At 39.1% G+C, this 20,612-nt stretch overlaps 1 protein-coding gene across 1 annotated transcript in view; it reads left to right on the top strand.

The window, feature by feature from the left end:
- The first annotated feature begins 1,701 nt into the window (after positions 1 to 1,701).
- Positions 1,702 to 20,612, top strand: part of LOC140211642 (terminal uridylyltransferase 7-like) — a 69,468-nt gene continuing 50,557 nt past the window's right edge. The window contains exons 1-5 of the mRNA XM_072281615.1: positions 1,702 to 1,854; positions 10,532 to 11,053; positions 17,006 to 17,154; positions 17,948 to 18,064; positions 19,880 to 20,057. Coding sequence (XP_072137716.1) covers positions 10,555 to 11,053; positions 17,006 to 17,154; positions 17,948 to 18,064; positions 19,880 to 20,057 — 943 coding nt within the window. The 5' untranslated portion in view covers positions 1,702 to 1,854; positions 10,532 to 10,554. The remainder of the gene's footprint in view (positions 1,855 to 10,531; positions 11,054 to 17,005; positions 17,155 to 17,947; positions 18,065 to 19,879; positions 20,058 to 20,612) is intronic.

The following is a 20,612-nucleotide window of genomic DNA, read 5'->3' as shown; positions in this document are numbered from 1 at the left end:
TTTCTAACTAGCATTAGTTGTGTGAGTTTGTGTTCAAAAAGTAGTGATTTTTGTCACTGATAGTTGGTGAGAAATAAGTAGTAAGGCAATTCAGAACTGTTTTGTTCACTGTCGTTTCAAGTATTCAAGGTTGGAGATACCAGAAATGGCCAGGAATGAAAATGAAACAATTTCACTACTTCAGCAAGCTAGGAACTATGAAGAATTTGACGATATCTTGAATGTTACAATGAAAATTAAGATTCGAAGAAAGCACTTGTCTAAAGTTTTGTATGAAGACAGTCCATTATCTGCACTAGGTGTCTGCACTGATTTTGCTCATTTACAGCCAATCATAAGAACACGGCAGAAAAATCCCTCAGTTGATAACTATTAGGAATTAAAACACAGCTTTATGGTACTCCAGAGGTATCGGTAGTGTTCTGTATTTCATTTAAATAAATAAATTGTTACTCAGTTAAATGGTAGTGTGTCTTTTTTATGCCCTTTATCTTTTTTATACCTTTTAACTATTTCCATGAAACTTCAGCTTATTGGAGCAAAATGTGCTGGTCCCGATGTCTCCCAATTAACCAGAATCCACTGTATTTGATCACCGAGTTCTTGTTTTCCTCCTGCAAGGTCAACATTGGTCACGGCCATGAATTCTGTCAGTTCTTTTGTGTTGTATCTAGTAAGTAACATGGATAACATGTATTTTATTAAAGAAAGTCAATGTTCCACTAGCAGCAATGACTGATGTAACAGAATATCAAAAGTACCACATAGTAGTTTCTTAATAGTATAAACACAATCATGTATAATAGCTTTCCTTTAAAAGAATTAACAAACCTTACTAACATTAAACATTTTTTATATTCATGTATATTAGGTTGAATATTTACAGATACAGTCAACTATAAATTAAGTCGATGTACATTTTTTCTTAATATCTGTGACGTCCTCAACTCCTTCTTTCACCCAGAAGTGTCCACTCCTTTCAGCCGGTTCCCGTAATGAAACCAGTAAATGCTGCAGGTCAGGGTGCATTAGTGCAGAGAGAAAGTGAGGCTAATGCTTTCTTTACGTTGGTAACATTTCATCGCATTCGGAAAAAAAAATAGAAATTAAATAGGTTTCATGTGACAGTGAAAGGAGTTTGAAGTATGATGAAGATAACAGGGAAGGCCCGTGTGAGGATGGAACCAAGGTAAATTGATCGGTGGTGCCGGCTGAAAACCACACAGCGTAGATTTCGTACTAGGCAGAGATGGTGTGCTGGCTGAACAAACAAATCCGTCTTCTGTGAATGTGGTAACTGCAGCCAACTACCGGTAAGTCGATTGCTTCTTGTCAATTGCAATGGAGCAATATACCACCGGTAGCTGATGTCATTAATTAGCAGTCATTTTCGATAATATGCACTTTTAACATTCACCTTTTCTGCTCTGACTATGCAAAACGTTATTTTTCAAAAAAAAGTCATAAATATTTCGAGCTAATGGAACTGAGACCTATCAAACAATGTGTTCAAATTCGAGGGTACACAATTCTGACCAAGGAGCAAGGTCCAAAACGAGTCACGCAAATATCAATGCATGTAAATACCAGATAGAAATTAACTGAGGTCATGGGGTGTATCACTTCACGTCGCACGCGAGTTCCTTTCCACGGAGCCTTCTCCCTGCGCTCGGTCACTGTAGTTCGGTGGGTGGCCTGCAGGGACAGCCTGCCTGGAGGTTGGCGCGAAAGGGAAAGCTCTTCCCCAGACACTGTCCTGCGGGTGCCTGTGCCTACGCCTGTCAGTAGGGGGTTCCGCCGAGTGTGCGCCAACGGAGGGGTGGACGGGACGGGACGTCAGGACCGGAGTTGCAGGTTAGCGCCCGAGCTCGTATCCAGCGGTGCAGCGACCCCAACTACGGGAGGGTGCGGGCGGCTGATTTAAACCACAGGCCGGTTATTGTGGTGCGGGCGCTAGGCCCGGGCCCTTGATATCCGAGCTATGGACTGCTTCTACTTGGCGCGCCAGCCCGTTTTGTGTCTTTCACTTCTGACGACGCGGATTAATAAGGGTTTTCCCACGTGGCTCAATAAGAGTGCTGAACAGAGCCAAATAAAAACTGTGTCTTTACTTTTGCATGAAGGAGTGGGAGGTTTATCGTTTATGGGTAGTAAGAGGGTCAGGGAAGTTACCCTTGGTATTGCATCCCGGTGAATGATATCGGCACAGATGAACGGGGAAATTTGCGATCGTTTGACATCGTAAATGTTTCATTGGTAATGGTTATCTTTTGGTTGTTTCGATATTTTTAATGCCACATTACTTTGTGAGAGAGAGGGAAGGCTGTGCTCTGTGTTTAATTATTTGGAACGGAGGCAGCAGTTAAAGATTTGATGTTGGCTATGGTATTATGCCAGTTTCCGTTGTCTTTTATTTTTGTTTTCATTATTTGAAAAGGGTACAGTTCTCAAGGCGCCCGGCTGTTGAATGATTGTACCAACTAAATTTCGGGGGAAAAAAGACTGGGGCATCGCAACTAAAGTCCAATTGTGTCCTCGATCGTTCTCTACATAAACATTTCTTTTTTTTCACCAGCACATTATTGCAGTAAAATCGTCCGGATTTAGATTTGTTTTCGCTTTACGTCTGTTGGGGCCACTTGTAATAGTTTCGCAATTTGAGCTGGTCCATTAGAGAGTGGGGTCGGAGCTGACACATGGGGAACTTTGTGGAGGAATTACTCGTTGGATAATGGAGGCACACAGGCTTGCAGATGCTGAAACTTGGATTAGCACATTGTCTGCTGAAGGAACTCGGTCGAACTTCATCTGTGGGCTGAAAAGAAGTGTCGACGTTTCCGGTTGAAACCCTGCATCAGACCTACTGAGTTCCTCCAACAGACTGTTTACTCAGTGGATAAATCCACCTTATCGAGTTTATTTGTTTAGATTCAAAGTAAGTAATGGGGTCAGAATACTAGTAGCAATATTGAAGTAAGCTAATTGGATGAATGAGTTTTTTCTACCTCTCATTGATCATAAACCTTCAATACAGTTTGAGCAAAGTTCTTGACTACAATTACAGTTGTTCCATATAAAAATCCAGGGACCATAGTCTTAAGATAATTGGGGGAAGGTTTAAGTGAAGATGAGAACATTACTTTGAGCAGAGGGTGGGAGTTCTGGAACCTATTTCCTGATGGATTGGTAAAGACACAAGTCTTATGACATTTGAAAGGTACAAGTATATGTGTGAGAAGAACTGTAATGTGCATGGGTAGTGACTTAATGCTGGAAGGTGGGATTAGGCCAGGTAGTAAGTGTTTTTGAAAATGGAAAAAAACACCTATAAATATTGGAAATCTAAAGTAAAACCAGAAAATGCTGAAAACATTCAGCAGGTCAGGCAGTATCTTTGGAGAGAAGCGGTTAACATTCAGGTAAAAGATCTGTCAAAACAACATCTTTGCAACTGTTTTTGACTGGCATGGACTAGGTGGGCTGAATGGCCTCCTGTGTCATAAATTTTCTATGATTTAATTTCCAACTATTTAAACAAAAAAGTTGATAAGCTGCTGTCATCAATTAGGAAATTCTGTGTTGTCTAAACAATGGCATTAGTTGATAACTTAAAAAGAATGTTCTGGAACAAGGTTACAGTTTGGAAGGAACTAAGTTATTTAAGGATGACAGATATAGTTTTGTAGGAGACAAAGTTAATATAGAGAGATACTCTATTGATCTGAAGGGAAATTAGTGTCACAGTAGCATTACAAGTGCACAGATATAAATAATTAGAAGAGAAGTAGAAAGAATTAAAAGTTTCCACAAACAGTCTAACGGGGGTGGGGGGGGGGTCATCACTCCCCAGCTATAGGTTGACTTATAGAGCCTAATGGCCAAGGGTAAGAACGAACTCATATAGTGCTCTTCAGACAGTTCAACATTTCATATAATCACACCTAATCCATGCCAGTCTCAACTCTTTCTTTGTCATTACTCCATACGGAGCTATTTCTTGATCTATCAATAGGAACTTTCTATATGTCATTTCAGTCCCCATAAAACATCGGAATTTTTAAGACATTTGGAAGTATCAAGCACAGATAAAATTGAGTCTGCACTTAATGTAAATAAATTTATTCTTTTCTGTTGAGCCAGTTGGAATTGCTTTGTGCTGTTGAAGACATTTTTTAGTAGTGCAAGGTTGGAGGATCATTGAACTGGAATGTAGCAGAACTATTTTCAATTTGGTGTTGCATGCTTTTTGACTCAGCCTAGTTATCACTGTATGTGCTAATGTCCTCCTTATTTGGTGGACAATGTTATATTTGCGATTCCTATCTGTGTATTACTGGCAGGGTCGTCAGCCCTTTCAATCCGCCCAACATTTAACATGATCACGGCTACTCCATGCCAGTCTCAACTCTTTCTTTGTCATTACTCCATACCGAGCTATCCCTCGATTTATCAACTATTTATCCAGTTGTACTTTAAATCCTTCTAATGGTCCAGCTTCCATCATCCTCTGTGGCAGAGAATTCCAGAGATTCACCATCCTCTCTCAGAAAAATTTCTTTGTCCCTCATTATTAAATGACTGGATCCTTGTTGTGTCCCCTTGTTCAACAGTGGAGAAAACATTCCAAATCTACCCTGTCAACCTCTTTAGGATCTTGTTTGCACTGTTCCCTCTGAGCCGTGGGGGTGTGCTGCTGCACACAGTAACTGAAATGCTCCCACCTACATAGGAATTTTCTTCTATATAATGTGCCGCACGGTTTTCAGGCCATGTAAGAATTTCCAGCTTGGAGAAATGCTTGGTCTGGGTGGCTGTAAAAAAAATAGAGGGAACATTGCTTGTTTGTTTAAATAAGGTCATCCTCATTCTTATAAACTATTTAATCTTCCTTGATCTCAGGAATTACCCTGATATATCTCCTTTGTGCTGCCTCCAGGATTACTGTTTTTTGTCTTAAGGAGACCTAAACTGTACATAATATTCCAGGTGAGCCCACAATAACAATTGCAACATAATCTCCCTGTTTGTAAATTCCAATCCTTTTGTAATAAAGAGCAAAGTGCCTTTTGCCTTCATAACATTATGATGGACTTGTTTTCTTTTCTCCTGCCATCACTGGCTTCCCATGCCATAATGCTTTGACAGTTTGCACGTCCTCAGCCTGGCAGGGAGCGAGAGTAAAGGCTGAACCTCCTCCAGAACTAGCCTCTGGATCCCCCCCTACCTGCCTCTTATGCAGTCACACCATCTTGTCCCTTATCATTTGATGATTTAGAGGTTGTTAATCTCAGTGGTGTGACTGCTTCCTGTTAGGTAATTACACCCTTCCGGATGAGTCATAGTGTTTGGAATTTGGACTCCACCTCAATGATCTGAGCCAAAGCTTCTTGAGTGACAAATGCTTAATTGAAGCTTGTGTCACTACTAGTTATTTGATTAATTGAATTAGTTTATGTTAACCTTTACCACTTTAGGACATAAATGTCCCCTGATTTTAGATTCTTGACAAACTATCCAACAATCACTTATGTTGCTGGAATTAGTTGACTTGCACTGACCAATCAGCAATCTCCTTTTGCTGCTTTTCTTTCTGAAAATCATGCTGTTGGCCTCTGTGAGGATAATGCTCTCTGTGGTTCCCTTCCTTCATTTGGCGACTATGGGCTAATGTGCCATCAGCTGCTGTAGAATGCACTAACAAAATAATGGTGGAAAGGGAATTCCAGGTTGAGACCCAGTCACAAAGAAGGAACTGTGATATCCTGCCAAGTCAGGTTAATGTGTAACTAGGAGAGGAATCAGCAGGTGCTGTGTCTCTATGCATCTGAAGCCTTGACCTTTTTATAGAGATCACAGGATTGGATGTTACTGTAGGAATTAAGATCTTGGAGTTTCTCACTAGTAAAAGCATAGTTTTGGTAGAGACTTTATTTATGAACTTGAAAATTATTGAATAAAGGTTTTATCCATATTCATATGGCCAGTTTCTTTAGATTGAAATTCCATACATTTTGGTTGTCTGTGAACTAAACTTTTTGATATTGAGCTTTGCCTATTGGTTAGCTTATCAGTAAACTTGACTCTGCTGCTGAGTCACAACAAACTGAGTGGGTACAAGTGCGCAAGACTCAGATATGCAGTCAAGGCCAATTTTCAAGTATGAGTTTTGAGTTCATATCAACAGATAATTTGCAATGTAGATATATAATAGCCAACCATAATTCTCCCCTCAAAACACACAAATTTTGTTAAACACAGAATACTGCTGACAGCTCCGTAGTCAAGAACTGGTTCTGATGGATTTCCTTCCTTAAGCTGGAGTGCTGTCGCAGGAAAATAACTTCCTTCGTCATGGACCCCCATCCAGGCCATGCTCTCTTCCCACTGATACAGTCAGGAAGAAGGTTCAGAAGCAGTTAGTACCCCTCGACCATCAGGCTGTTGAACCAGAGGAATAACTTCACTTGCCCCATCACTATACTGGCCAACTGCACTTGACTCACTTTCAATGACTCTTCATCTCATGTTACCTATTTATTGCTTATTTATTTATTATTATTATTGTTTCTTTTTTTCCTTATTGTTGCCAAAACCAATTCTCTCATTTATACAGGCTGAGATCAGCTAAGTAGGTACTAATTTCTGATTAGACCTAATATATCATGAGTAAAACAAGCCTGTTCAATAGATAAACACAATGACGATTCACAGAAGTGTTTGCTTGCATTATTATTTACTTTTGGTATGTAAATAGGCAGTGGTCTAGTTCATCAGTTTATAGCACACTCCAAAGTATGTGTTGGGCAAATTGTTTTTCAAAGTAGCAGTAATAATATGACAATAACGTTACAGATTTTCATTCATCATTTTCGTGATGTTATTATGATGAAAATAATTGTGTGTAAAATTAGATTAGATTATGAGGACACGCAGTCCTCTTTTATTGTCATCTAGTAATGCATGCATTAAGAAATGATACGATATTCCTCCGGTGTGATATCACAGAAACAGAAGACAGACCATGACTGAAAAACTGACAAAAACCACATAATTATAACATACAGTTACAACAATGCAAGCAATACTGTAACTTGAAGAACAGCAAAACAGTGTTGTAGTTCAAGGGCTCCATTGGGAACGGTAAAAGCACAGAAAAGCTCTCCTGGTTCATAGCTTGTCTGAAGAATGTGCAGTGACTATTTTCTTGAAATTAATTACCTCTAATTTACCAGGAAAGCGGATGAAGGCAAGGCAGTGGATGTTGTCTCCATGGACTTTAGCAAGGCATTTAACAAGGTCCTGCATGGAAGGTTGGTCAAGAAGGTTCAGGTGCTTGGCATTCAAGATGAGATAGTAAAATGGATTAGATATTGGCTTTGTGGGACTAGCCTGAGAGTGGTAGTAGAGGGTTGCCTCTTTTACTGGAGGCCTGTGACTAGTGGAGTGCTGCATGGATTGGTGCTGGCTCCGTTGTTGTTTGTCATCTATATCAATGATCTGAATGATAATGTGGTTAACTGGATCAGCAAATTTGTGGATGACATCAAGGTTGGGGGTCTAGTGGGCATTGAGATAGGCTATGATGGTTTGCAGTGGGATCCGCATCAGCTGGAAAAATGGCAGATGGAATTCAATGCAGACAAGTGCAAGGTGTTGTACTGTGGTTGGACCATCCAGGGTAGGTCATACACAATAAACATAGGGCACTGAGGAGTGCAGTAGAACAAAGAGGTCTGAGAATCCAGGTCCATAATTCATTGAAAGTGGCTAGGGTCATAAAGAAAGCTTTTGGCACATTGGCCTTCATAGATCAAAGTATTGAGTACTGGAGATGGGATGTTATGTTGAAGTTGTATAGGACATAGGTGAGGTCTAATTTGGAGTATTGTGTGCAGTTTTTGGTCACTTACCTATAGGAAATGTGTGAATAAGGTTGAAGAAGTACTGAGAAAATTTTCAAGGATGTTGCCAAGTCTGAAGGACCTGGGTTATATAAAAAAAGATTGAATAGATTAGGGCTTTATTTTTCGGAACATAAAAGGTTGAGGGTATATTTGATAGTCGTATACAAAATTATGAGAAGTAGAGATAGTGTAAATGCAAGTAGGCTTTTTCCACTAAGGTTGGGTGGGACTACAACCAGAGGTCGTGGGTTAGGTGTGAAAGTTGAAATTTTTAAGGGGAACATGAGAGGGAAACTTCTTCACTCAGAGAGTGTGGAACAAACTGCCAGCGCAAGTGGTGCACGCAAGCTCGATTTCAATGTCTAAGAGAAATTTGGATAGGTATATGGATAGTAAGGGTATGGAGGGCTATGGTCCCAGTACAGGTCGATGGGAGTAGGCTGTTTAAATGGTTCTGCATGGACTAGATGGACCGAAGGGCCTGTTTCTGTGCTGTACTTTTCTATGATTCTCATGTTTTTACTTTCTAATGTAGATTACAGAGAAATTGTGGGCTGATGGATGATAGATTTAGTGCTGTCATTACAATGTTGTTGATAAGTTATCAAGAAGAATGAACTGCCGGACTTGAGAAGTTGCAAATGCAAATCATTCACAGGAACCAAGTGTTCTCCGATGCTTTAAAGAAAAGTGATAAAGTTGAAGTGTTTGCCTGAAGTGTATATTTTCCCTTTTACTTGGGTTAAGGGATAAAAATTATAAGTATTTACACACCCAGTTAATTTAGACATGGCAGATCAACTTCAAAAATGGTATGAAATGATACATTTCAGTAGAAAGAATGAGATGAAACAGAGCAATTTAACCAAAATAGAATACTTTAAAAATGTGCTGAAATAGAAATATGTGGGCTGTATTTAAATTAATCTGTGAAGATAGCAGGAAAAGCTGAAAAGATTGAGATAACATTGAAGTAAAAACTAGAGAAATAGAAACAAAGACAATCGATAGGACAGAGGAAACTATTTATGGATGACGTTTGGAAGTGTATTTTCATTCAGTGTGTGGTAAATACCCAGAACAGTTTTCTAAAGTTCTAAGAGAATGGAAAAATAGAGAAATTTGAAAACTAGATAGATATTTATAGAGCCTATATAATTGTGAAACTAAGGCAGATAACTGAAGTTAAAATGCAGATCTGCTATAATTTAAGTGAGCGGTGTGACAAGTTGAAGGAGATGAGTAACTTGGATGTCCCATGTTCCTAGTATATTGCAATAAAGCTCTGTCATCATTAAAATCTATTATGTTAATTAAATTAAGATGTAGAGCAGAATGCCATTCAACCCATTGAGTCTACTCCACCATTTGATCATGCCTTATTTATTTTCACTCTTAACCCCATTCTCCTACCTTCTCCCCATAGCCTTTGATACCCCTACTAATCAAGAAACTATCATCCTGCACTTTAAGTATGCCCAAATACTTGGCATCCAAGCCATCTGTAGCAATGAATTCAACAGTTTCGCTATCCTCGGGCTAAAGAAATTCCTCCTGATCTCTGTTCTAAATGGACACTCCTGTATTCTGAAACTGTGTCCTCTGGACCTAGACTCTTCCACTATTCTGCACTAGTCTAAGCCTTTCAGTATTTGGTACTTTTCAGTTAGATCTCACCTGATTCTTCCAAACTCCAGTGAGTACAGGCCCAGAGCCATCAAGTATTATTAAACCTTTCATTCCCGGAATCATTTTTGTGAACGTCTTCTCCTCTGGACCCTCTCCAATGCCAGCACATCCTTTCTTAGATATGGGGCCCAAAACTGCTCACAATATTCCAAGTGTGATCTGACCAATGCCTTATAAAGTCTCAGTAATACGTCCTTACTTTTGTATGTTAGTCCTCAAGATGAAAGCTGGCAGTACACTTGCCTTTCTTAACTTTTAGAGAATCCTGCACTAAGTCACTTGCCACCTCTGGTTTTGAATTCGCTCTGTTTAGAAAGTAGTCTACACCTTTATTCCTTCTACTCAATTGCCCTTTCCTACATGTATCCCATCTGTCTCTTTTGCCTATTCTCCTAATTTGTCCAAGTCCTTTTACAGACCTGCTTCCTCAACACTGCCTGGCCTTCCACAAAGCTATCAGTTCCGTGATTTTGGTTTAAGGGAATAATACTTTTCATTTCCCATGTTCCAAGTATAAAGTTCCATCATTATATGTAATATGTAAGACTAGCAAAATTAGGCCTGTTGGCCTAGTGAGTCTTCTCCACTGTTATGGCTGATTTATTTTCCCCCTCGACCCCATTCTCCTGCCTTCTCCCTCTAACCTTTCCCCTTATTAATCAAGAACCTATCAAATGTTTGATACCTTTTACAAATTACAATCAAATTTATGTGATCTGTAAAAGGTTTGTTTCACAATTGATTTTAGCAGGGAGAGGAAAAATTCAAGCAGTCTTTAATTGTGATTGGTCTTTGTTGAGGACTCCTAGAATCATTTCTAAAGGCTTCAAGCATACAAAGGCTCTGTTGTGATAATTGCTCACTTTCAATTAATCTAGAAGCTGCTGTACAAGTTAATGTTACAGAAAACTACTTTTATTTTCTTTCCTCATTTATAGGTTCCTGCACTTAATGAAGTGAAATGGAAGAAAAGCCCATTTTTCCCAAAAGGAACAAGGAGCTGGTCATTGGCAAAGAAGAAACTAATTGGAGGAATACCGTGCACCAAGAAAATAATTTTGCATCTGGAAGTCACTCAAAGCATTTTAACAGAAAGACAGAAAGTCAAAAGCAAAGGGAGAGCAGTGGTCCCAGTGCAAAGAAGCATGTTCAAGTCTTCACAAATAATTCAAATGCACTCACAGGAGCTGGTTACAGCCCAGGGACTAGGTCCAAAGATAGACGTAAGGAAAAAAATAAGAAGTGGGTATCTGGTGCGGAACAGGGTTCTGTAGTTCAGAAGGAGAGGAAGGAGAAGGTGAATGCTTCTGAGTTGAAAAATAAGTTTCTGCCTAAAGGCATGGAGCACGGTAAAACGGAATGGACCAGGTCTCAAAATAATGGCAGTAAAGTCCGGCACACTCGAAGACAGCTACAGAAGGAATATATAAATAATGAACTATTTGGAAAACAAACAGAAGGTATGTTAAATTTATGGATAATTTTTGTTAAGTCATACAGACCTGATTGTCCTGTTTAAACTGCTCCATTTCGTTTTAAGAGTCACCATTTGGATCGATTCCCTCTTTCATACTATCCCTCAATTGTTAATTTAAGTTAATAATTTCCCATTGAAGAATACTATTGAATAGATTAGTTATTTTAAAAATATTTTCTATCTCCCTTGGTTCCTTTTCCCATAACTTTAAATCTATACTTTCTAGTTACTGATCTTACTACATTTTCCTTAACAGGGATCCAGATTTTAAGCAGCTATTAATGAGTAGATGATCAGGAGTTTGGTGAGAAAAGCAGGTCTTAAAGGAAAAAAGAAACTTGACAGAGTTATGACCACTAATGATGGAATGGTAAACATCATGTATGATGAAGAGGACAAAATAAGATAGACAGAGAGAGATTGGCCTAGGGGGGTAATGTATCGAAAACATTTGAACAAGGTGACACTTTTATAGGGACAGTGTTATGTTTGTCTATTTTATGTACCTCTTTCAGTGTTGTCTTTGAAAAATAATTGTTTTTACTAACCGTTCAAACCTATAACTACTGATCTGTACTGACTCTTAGTTAAAGAACACATGTATGTATAATTCTCACTTACCTTTATCCCTATAACTCTTATCCCTATCCCTAAAGATATAACACCTTCTGTGACATTTGGATTCCTCCCATTTCTGAGTGTGAGTGTTTCAATATTCAATCAACTCTCATTGTTGTCCATGTCTTTGAAAATCCATCCACATTTATACCTCGTGCTTTAAATCATTGCCAAAAACCTATCCAATTCATGAAGCTTTACTAATGTTTGATTTTTCATTTAAGTGCTTTGGCAGTAAGTCTTATTTTGACATGGCTTAAGTGGTCACTGCCAAATTTGAAGCTCAGATTAATAGCAATAGGATTTGTTATTGTATGGCACTTAAGATTACTGCACTACAAATCTTGCACCATATTTTTTTTTAATGTTTCCCTTGCCCAAAGTTCTGTTGCCCATTCCATTTGACTAGATAATCTAACTGGAATTCTGCCCACAACTTCCTGGTAGTTTAGAGCTGCAACATGTTCTGCTTGCTGTCTGGTGATAGGCCTATCGAACACCTGGCTGAAATATACTGATGATGTAGCTTTCGTTGTTTCAAAACAATTGACTTGGAAAGATTTCATGGATAACTTTATTTTGAGTCCAGCCCCCACTCTAAAAAGGGGAGAGATAAGAAATATCACATTGGTTTACATTTCAGTTATCTAGAAGGAAATGGCAATTTGAAAAATGCTTTAAGAATTTAAAAAAAAAAATCCATTATTTTCTTTTGAGTGAACAACTTTTTTGGCAACGTTAACCAAATTCATTTCCCTGACACTTCTCGCCCAGGAGAACGGGAGTGAGTCAGAGACTTGGCAGAGGCAGAGCTCTCACTTGAATAGAGGCTTCTTGCCACTTAGTGGTCCAGTTGTGGTGAGAAATCTTCACAATTCAGGATCTTGGAATGTTAGGAACTTCGTCCCAATGGAAAAGCTTGTAGGTTCCAGCTCCAAGCGTTGCATAGAAGCTATTAAAATGTGGTCAACTTGTCAACAAGCAAGCACTTCCCCATGTCTGGTGGCCATCTCCATCTTGCTGTACCATAGCTCCCAGCAGCAAGTACAGACCTTAATCATTGAGTCACAATAGCATATTTTCAAACTGAACTTGTTAACTACTACATTAATGACGGATTTGGAACCCACCGTCACCCGTGCAACATGTTGATCAACCTTGTGTAGTGCTTTGAAAGATCCAAGGGTAGATAAGTCACCTGGGCAAGATGAATTGCACCCTAGGGTTCAGAATGAGGTAGTTGTAGAGATTGTGGAGGCATTAGTAGTGACCTTTCAAGAATCATTAGATCTGGATTGGTTCCAATGAACTGGAAAATAGCAAAGGTCACTGCATTCTTTAAGCAGGGAGGGAGGCAAAAGAAAGGAAATTATAGGCCAGTTAGCCTGACTTCAGTGGTTGGTAAGAATCCATTAAGGATGACGTTTCAGGGTACCTGGAAGTGCATGTTAAAATGGACCAAAATCAGCATGGCTTCTTGATGGGTGAAATCTTGGCAGAAATCTGTTGGAATTCTTTGAGGAAATACCAGGCAGGATGGACAAAGTAGAGCCAGTGGGTGTTGTTTACTTGGAGTTTTCAGAAGGCTTTTGACCAAGTGCCACACATGAGGCTGCTGAACAGGATAAAACCCCATGATATTGCAGGAAAGATAATGGCATAGACAGAAGATTTATTGATTGGCAGAATCTAAAGAATGGGAATAAACCAGTCTTTTTCTGGTTGGTTGTCGGTGAATAGTGGTGTTCTGAACGGGTCAGTTTTGGGTCCTCTACTTTTCATGTTATATGTCAGTGCTCTAGATGATGGAATTGGCTTTCTGGCCAAGTTTGCAGGTGATACAAAGGTAGGTGGAGAGGCAGGTAGTATTGAGGAAGCAGGAAGTATGGAGAAAAGCTTGGATAGATTAGGAGAATAGGAAAAGGAATAGCGGATAGAACACAGCATAGGGAATTCTGGTCTTGCACTTTGTTAGAAGGAATAAAGACAAAGATATTTTCTGGACGAGGAGAAAATCCAGAAATTGGAGATGCAAAGGTACTATCTCAAAGTTCTGGTGAAGTATTCCCTAAAGGTTAACTTGCAAGTTGAGTCAGTAGTAAGGAAGGCAAATGCAATATTACCATTTGTTTTGAGAGGACTAGAATATAAAAGCAATGATGTAAAGCTGAGGCTTTATAAGACATTATCGACCACATATGGAGTATTGTGAGTAGTTTTAGACCCCATATCTAAAGAAGAATATGCTGACATTGGAGAAGGTCCATAGGGGATTTACTGGAATGACGCCAGGAATGAAAGGCTTAATGTATGAGGATTGTCTATTGGCTCGGAGCCTATATTTTCTGGTGTCTAGAAGAATGAGGGGGAATCTTGTTAGAACTCACCACATATTGAAAGGACTGGTTAGAGTGGACATGTAGAGAATGTTTCCAATAGTGGGAGAGTTTTGGAACTGAAGGCACTGCCTAAGAGTAAAAGTATTTCCCTTTAGGACAGAGATGAGGAATTTCTTTAGTCAGGGATGATTAGTCAATGATAATCTCTGGAAATCGTCATTGCCACAGAAAACTTTGGAGGCAAGTCATTGAGTACAGGTGTCCCCCGCTTTTCGAACGTTCTCTTTATGACACTTTGCTTTTACGAAAGAGCTACATTAGTACCTGTTTTCGTTAGCCGAAAGAGGATTTTCGCTTTTACGAAAAAAGGCACTCGCTTTAAACTTGTGCTTACCATGAGAAAGACTACCATGACCATGAAGCCTTGCGTGGGCTGGTGTGCGCACATGCGTGACGTGCGAATGCGTGTACGTGTGCATGCGTGACGTGTGGGTACGTGCGAATGCGTGACATGCACATGCGTGTACGTGCCGATTTTTTTTTTTCCAACAAATCGATTTTGGCTTGAACTTCCCGATTCTGTTAAGTGAAACTACACTGTACATACATTATTTCTACTTTATATAGGCTGTGTATTTATCATATCATTCCTGCTTTTACTATATGTTAGTGTTATTTTAGGTTTTATGTGCTATTTGCTATGATTTGGTAGGTTATTTTTTGGGTCTGGGAATGCTCAAAAAGATTTCCCATATAAATTAATGGTAATTGCTTCTTCGCTTTACGCCATTTTGGCTTACGAAGGATTTCATAGGAACGCTCTACATTCAAATAACAGGGGAAACCTGTATATTTAAAGCAATGGTTGCTAGGTTTTGATTAGCAAGGGTGTCTAAGGTTATAGGGAGAAGGCAGGAGAATGGGGTTAAGAGGGAAAATAGTTGCCAGGGCAGACTTGTTGGGCCGAATGGCCTAATTTTGCTTCTACATCTTGTGGTCTATATTAACCATATAACAATTACAGCACGGAAACAGGCCATCTCGGCCCTTCTAGTCCGTGCCGAACTCTTACCCTAGCCTATTCCCACTGACCTGCACTCAGCCCATAACCCTCCATTCCGTTCCTGTCCATATATCTATCCAATTTAACTTTAAACGACAACATAGAACCTGCCTCAACCACTTCTGCTGGAAGCTCATTCCACACAGCTACCACTCTCTGAGTAAAGAAGTTCCCTTTCATGTTACCCCTGAACTTTTGTCCTCTAATTCTCAACCCATGCCCTCTTGTTTGAATCTTCCCCACTCTCAATGGAACAAGTCTAACCACGTCAACTCCATCAATCCCCCTCATAATTTTAAACACCTCTGTCAAGTCTCCCCTCAACCTTCTACGCTCCAAAGAATAAAGACCTAATTTGTTCAACCTTTCTTTGTAACTTAGGAGATGAAACCCAGGCAACATTTTAGTAAACCTCCTCTGTACTCTCTCAATTTTATTGACATCTTTCCTATAATTCGGTGACCAGAACTGTACACAATACTCCAAATTTGGCCTTACCAATGCCTTATACAAATTCAACATTGCATCCCAACTCCTATACTCAATGCTCTGATTAATAAAGGCCAGCATACCAAAAGCTTTCTTCACCACCCTATCCACATGAGATTCCATCTTCAGGGAACTATGCACCATTATTCCTAGATCCCTCTGTTCTAAAGCATTCTTTAATGCCCTACCATTTATCATGTATGTCCTATTTTGATTAGTTCTACCAAAATGTAGCACCTCACATTTTTCAGCATTAAACTCCATCTGCCATCTTTCAGCCCACTCTTCTAACTGTCCTAAATCTCTCTGCAAGTTTTGAAAACCTACCTCATCATCCACAACACCACCTATCTTAGTATCATCTGCATACTTACTAATCCAATTTACCACCCCATCATCCAGATCATTAATATATATTACAAAAAATATTGGACACAGTACAGATCCTTGAGGCACACCGCTACACACCATCCTCCAATCTGACACACAGTTATCCACCACTACTCTCTGGCGTCTCCCATCCAGCCACTGCTGAATCCATTTTACTACTTCCATACTAATGCCGAACAATTGAACCTTCCTAACTAACCTTCCGTGTGGAACCTTCTCAAAGGCCTTACTGAAGTCCATATAGACAACATCCACCGTTTTACCCTCGTCAACTTTCTTAGTAACCTCATCAAAAAATTCAATAAGATTTGTCAAACATGACCTTCCACGCACAAATCTATGTTGACTGTTCCTAATCAGACCCTGCCTATCCAGAAAATTATATATACCATCTCTAAGAATACTCTCCATCAATTTACCCACCACTGACGTCAAACTCACAGGTCAATAATTGTTACTCTTAGAACCCTTTTTAAACAATGGAACCACATGAGCACTATGCCAATCCTCCGGCACTATTCTCGTTTCTAATGACATTTGAAATATTTCTGTCAAAGCCCCTGTTATTTCTACACTAGCTTCCCTCAAAGTCCTAGGGAATATCTTGTCTGGACCCGGAGACTTATCCACTTTAATATTCCTTAAAAGTGTCAGTACTTCCTCTTCTTTAATTGTCATACTTTCTATAACTACCCTTGTTTCCTTTACCTTACACAATTCAATATCCTTCTCCTTAGTGAATACCGAAGAAAAGAAATTGTTCAAAATCTCCCCCATCTCTTTTGGCTCCGCACATAGCTGTCCACTCTGATTCTCCAAGGGACGAATTTTATCCCTCACTATCCTTTTGCCACTAACATAACTGTAGAAACCCTTTGGATTTATTTTCACCTTACTTGCCAAAGCAGCCTCGTATCTTATTATTATTTTATTATTAAATATTATTAAATATTAATATTATAAATTCTAATTATTTATAACCATGTAAGCTACCCCAGTGCAATGAGAATGTTTAAAGTCTATATTTTATTTGAAGGCCAAAAGAAATTAAAGAGAATGAAAAGAAATGAACAAATGCAAAACTCTAAAACATCAGTTATCGATGAATCCAAATTAACAAAAGAAGCTCAACTACATCTGGCCGAAGAAAGGCTCAAAGAAGATTTGATCTTCAGGTTCGAAAAGGTACAATGGTGGCTATTTTTGTAGATTGCATGATGGAACTAATATACTTAAAATATTGGAATTTTGGTTAAACAAAGTTTTTGTTTTAATTAGTGATATATGTATGTATAAGAAATATATAGTCTCAAGCCAGGTGGAACAGTGCAATTCTGTATGCCTTCTCATCTACACCCCAACCCAAAAAAGACTTTTTTTATTCCTATGATCTGTTTTCTGTTCATTAGCCATTTCTCAAATCACATCAGGATGTTGCTTCCAATTCCACATGCTCAAGTTCTGTTCAATAAATTCTTGTGTGCTTCTTCATTGATGGCATACTTTGTCTAAATACATTACATCAACTATTAATGTGATAGTTATAGCCTCAAAGAACACTCATTTCAGATTTGTCAAATATGATTTGTTCTCTTATATCTATGTTGGTTCTCCCCAATTCTATTAGTATTTTCTAATTACTTTGTTACCACTAACATAATTGATTCTAGCATTTTCCCTACCACTCTTGTCTTACTGATATAAATGGTGGCATTCAATATGCTGCATTCCACTTTGGGAACTGTTGTAGAATCTATGGAACTTTGGAAGATGACTGCCGGAGCCTCAGCTATCTCTGTAGCTACCTCTTTGAAAATTTTCCAGCACAGCTCATTAGTCCCAGGGACTTGTGAATATCTGTACATTAAGTATATTAAGCTTGGCCCTCCAGAACTGGTCACAGTTGAAATTCTTTGCAGTCCCAGTGTGATACATACTGCTGTATCTTTTGGTATTGCTAAGTCTTTTTGTTTTCCAGCGGGTCCGAAGTTGTCCAAATGCAAAGTATGAATGCAAACTTTGTAGTGCGTTGATTGAATCTGTGTCATCTGCCTATAAACACATTAAGGAGAAAAGACACAAGAAGTGCCTCAAGGTGAGTCCATGCTGTTTTATATTTTGTTGGTTGCCTGTTCAGATATCTACTGCATACAAGTGGAAGTGGGAGTGAGTTAGAAAACTGTTTTATGAATCATAACTATAGAATTATTGCTAAAATATTTTCAAGGAAAACACATCAGCAATGTAGGAAAGGAAAGGTACGTTGCATCCGGAGTTTCTCCGGTTAATGGACAATTTCCCTCCACGCCTCTCTGACGTAGTGGGGAACTGCGTACGAAGCAAGTTACAGCAGTAGTTTGCCATTGTCTTCCTGCTGGGTGAGTTTCCAAAGAGATCACCAGCTCGTAACCCAGCACGGATGGAAAGTGTGCAGGGGAGCGGGCTGGATTCGAACTCGGGATCTTTCGTCCCGAAGTCCTTATTGTGATAAAATTAACCATAATAAACATAATAGACCATTAGACATGGAGCAGAATTAGACCGTTTGGCCCATCAAGTCAATCTGCCATTTCATCATGGCTGGTCAATCTTCCATTCTCCCGCCTTTTTCCCCATAACCTTTCATGCCCTCCCTAATCAAGAACCTGTCAATCTCCGCTTTAAATGCGCCCAGTAACCTGGCCTCCACAGCTGCCTGTGGCAGTGAATTCTACAGATTCATCACCCTCTGTCTAAAGAAATTCCTGCTTATGTTTGTTCTAAACGGATGCCCCTCTATTTTGTGGTTGTGCTGTCTGGTCCTAGACTTCCCCACTAAAGGAAACATCCTCTGCACATCCACTCTACCTATGATAATACCTAATGGTTACTATAGAGTAAAGGAAAATAACTTTTTGTTACTGGTGGATTATGTGTGGAGGCAATAAGAATTATGGGAGGTACAAGATGACATCTTTAAACTGGATTATAGCAGCATAAGTAAGGCTGTTCGATAATTTCAGTTTCAATATGCCCATTGAATACTGCTATTACATAATTGAAATCTTTAAAGTGGGTCTTTAGTGGACATTAACCACTAATATGCCTGTAAGTTCCCTCGCAGTAAAAACTAGCAAGGGAGGGAGAAAAAGGATCACAAGAAAAGGGAATTTGGTACCGACGTGTATGCTTATGCTTTAGATGAAGGTATGGGATACAAAAGTAAGCAGGTCATGCTGGATATCTTCCACAAGTGATTTGCCTCCTGATAGCGTCAACAAAGCATGATTATAATGGACTGTTCAACATTTGCCTGGAAGAGTGTGGCTTTGAAAAGATTTCAGAAACTTGATTGGCATGAAATTTGCTATTTTACATGTTACTGTGCCACTGCTGATAAACCGTCACTGTGGCATACCATATACAAAATACATTTCAGTTACTTACCTTAGCTACATTGACAGCACCTCTCACGTTTCGACCTTTACCACTATAAAGGACAAGGGCAACATGTACATGGGAATACTAAAACCTGCAGGTTCTCCTCCAATTTGTACACTTTGTTGACATGGGACTGCATTGTTCCTTCATTGTGTTTCCTGGAACTTGCTACCTCCTTGGCAATATTATAGGAGCACTTTAACCGGGAGAATTGCAGCTGTTCAAGAAGATGGCTCACTGCCATCTTCCCAAAGAGAACTAGGGGTAGACAATAAATGCTGTTTTTACCAGAAAGCCTAACAGCCTGAAAAAAAATGATAAATAAAAAGAAAACTAGCTCAATATAATGAAATTATTGGAAATTAAAAGTTTATTTAAAATATGAATCATTTTAAGAAGTCATTCTGAAAGGTTCTTGAATAAAGAGAAAGTAATACGGCATTTGGAACAATTAAAATTTTGTAAGTTAATTTGGAGTTTTTGCTGTTAGGATTTTGAAGAAAAAAATATGCTCGCTTCTATTCCACGTCCAAGTCCCTCACAAATCAAAGCAATTGAAGCTGCCATTGATGAGGTTGTTCAGACGAATGGTCTAACTGAAGATGATGTGAAAAAGAGACATGAAATTACAAGAAAAATGGAAAATGTTCTGCAGCACTTATTGCCAGGTACAGTATTTTTCTAATGTAATGCAATGTCTTGATGCATGGGGCTTTTGTTAAATAGGAAAGAGAAATTGTTGATCAGATGATCTGACGTTAGCAGAAGGGAACTTGCTGGAATATTTGTTAAGGAATTGGTATCAGGGCACTTGGTAAATAATTTGGAAAAGAAAAATCATGTCTGAGAAGTCTTAGTTTTTTGAGGTTGTAGCCAATGAAGTATATAATGCTGACATGATGTAAAGTATCTGAACTTTCAAAATGCTTTTAAGGTGCCACTTAGCAAAATTATAAAGCATGTTACTTGGGGCAATGTAGCGAAGTTGAAGATTGGTGATTGGTCAGCAGACATTGAGTCAATGATTGAGAAGTTGTGACCAGCGAGATCACAGCGATTGGTACTAGGGCCTCAATGTATCAATGAATGTGGATGGCAAGGCCAGGTTTAATTTATCCAAGTTCATTGATTTACTAACATAATGATATGAAGTGTGTTTTGTAAGGAGGATATAGAAAGGTTTCTTGAGATAAGCTCAGTGATTGGGTGACAACATGGAATAT

The sequence above is a fragment of the Mobula birostris genome, chromosome 17 (genome assembly GCF_030028105.1).
Source record: "Mobula birostris isolate sMobBir1 chromosome 17, sMobBir1.hap1, whole genome shotgun sequence".
NCBI classification, from domain to species: domain Eukaryota; kingdom Metazoa; phylum Chordata; class Chondrichthyes; order Myliobatiformes; family Myliobatidae; genus Mobula; species Mobula birostris.
Note: the sequence above shows the minus strand (reverse complement) of the source record. Positions and strands in the feature narration are given on the sequence as shown.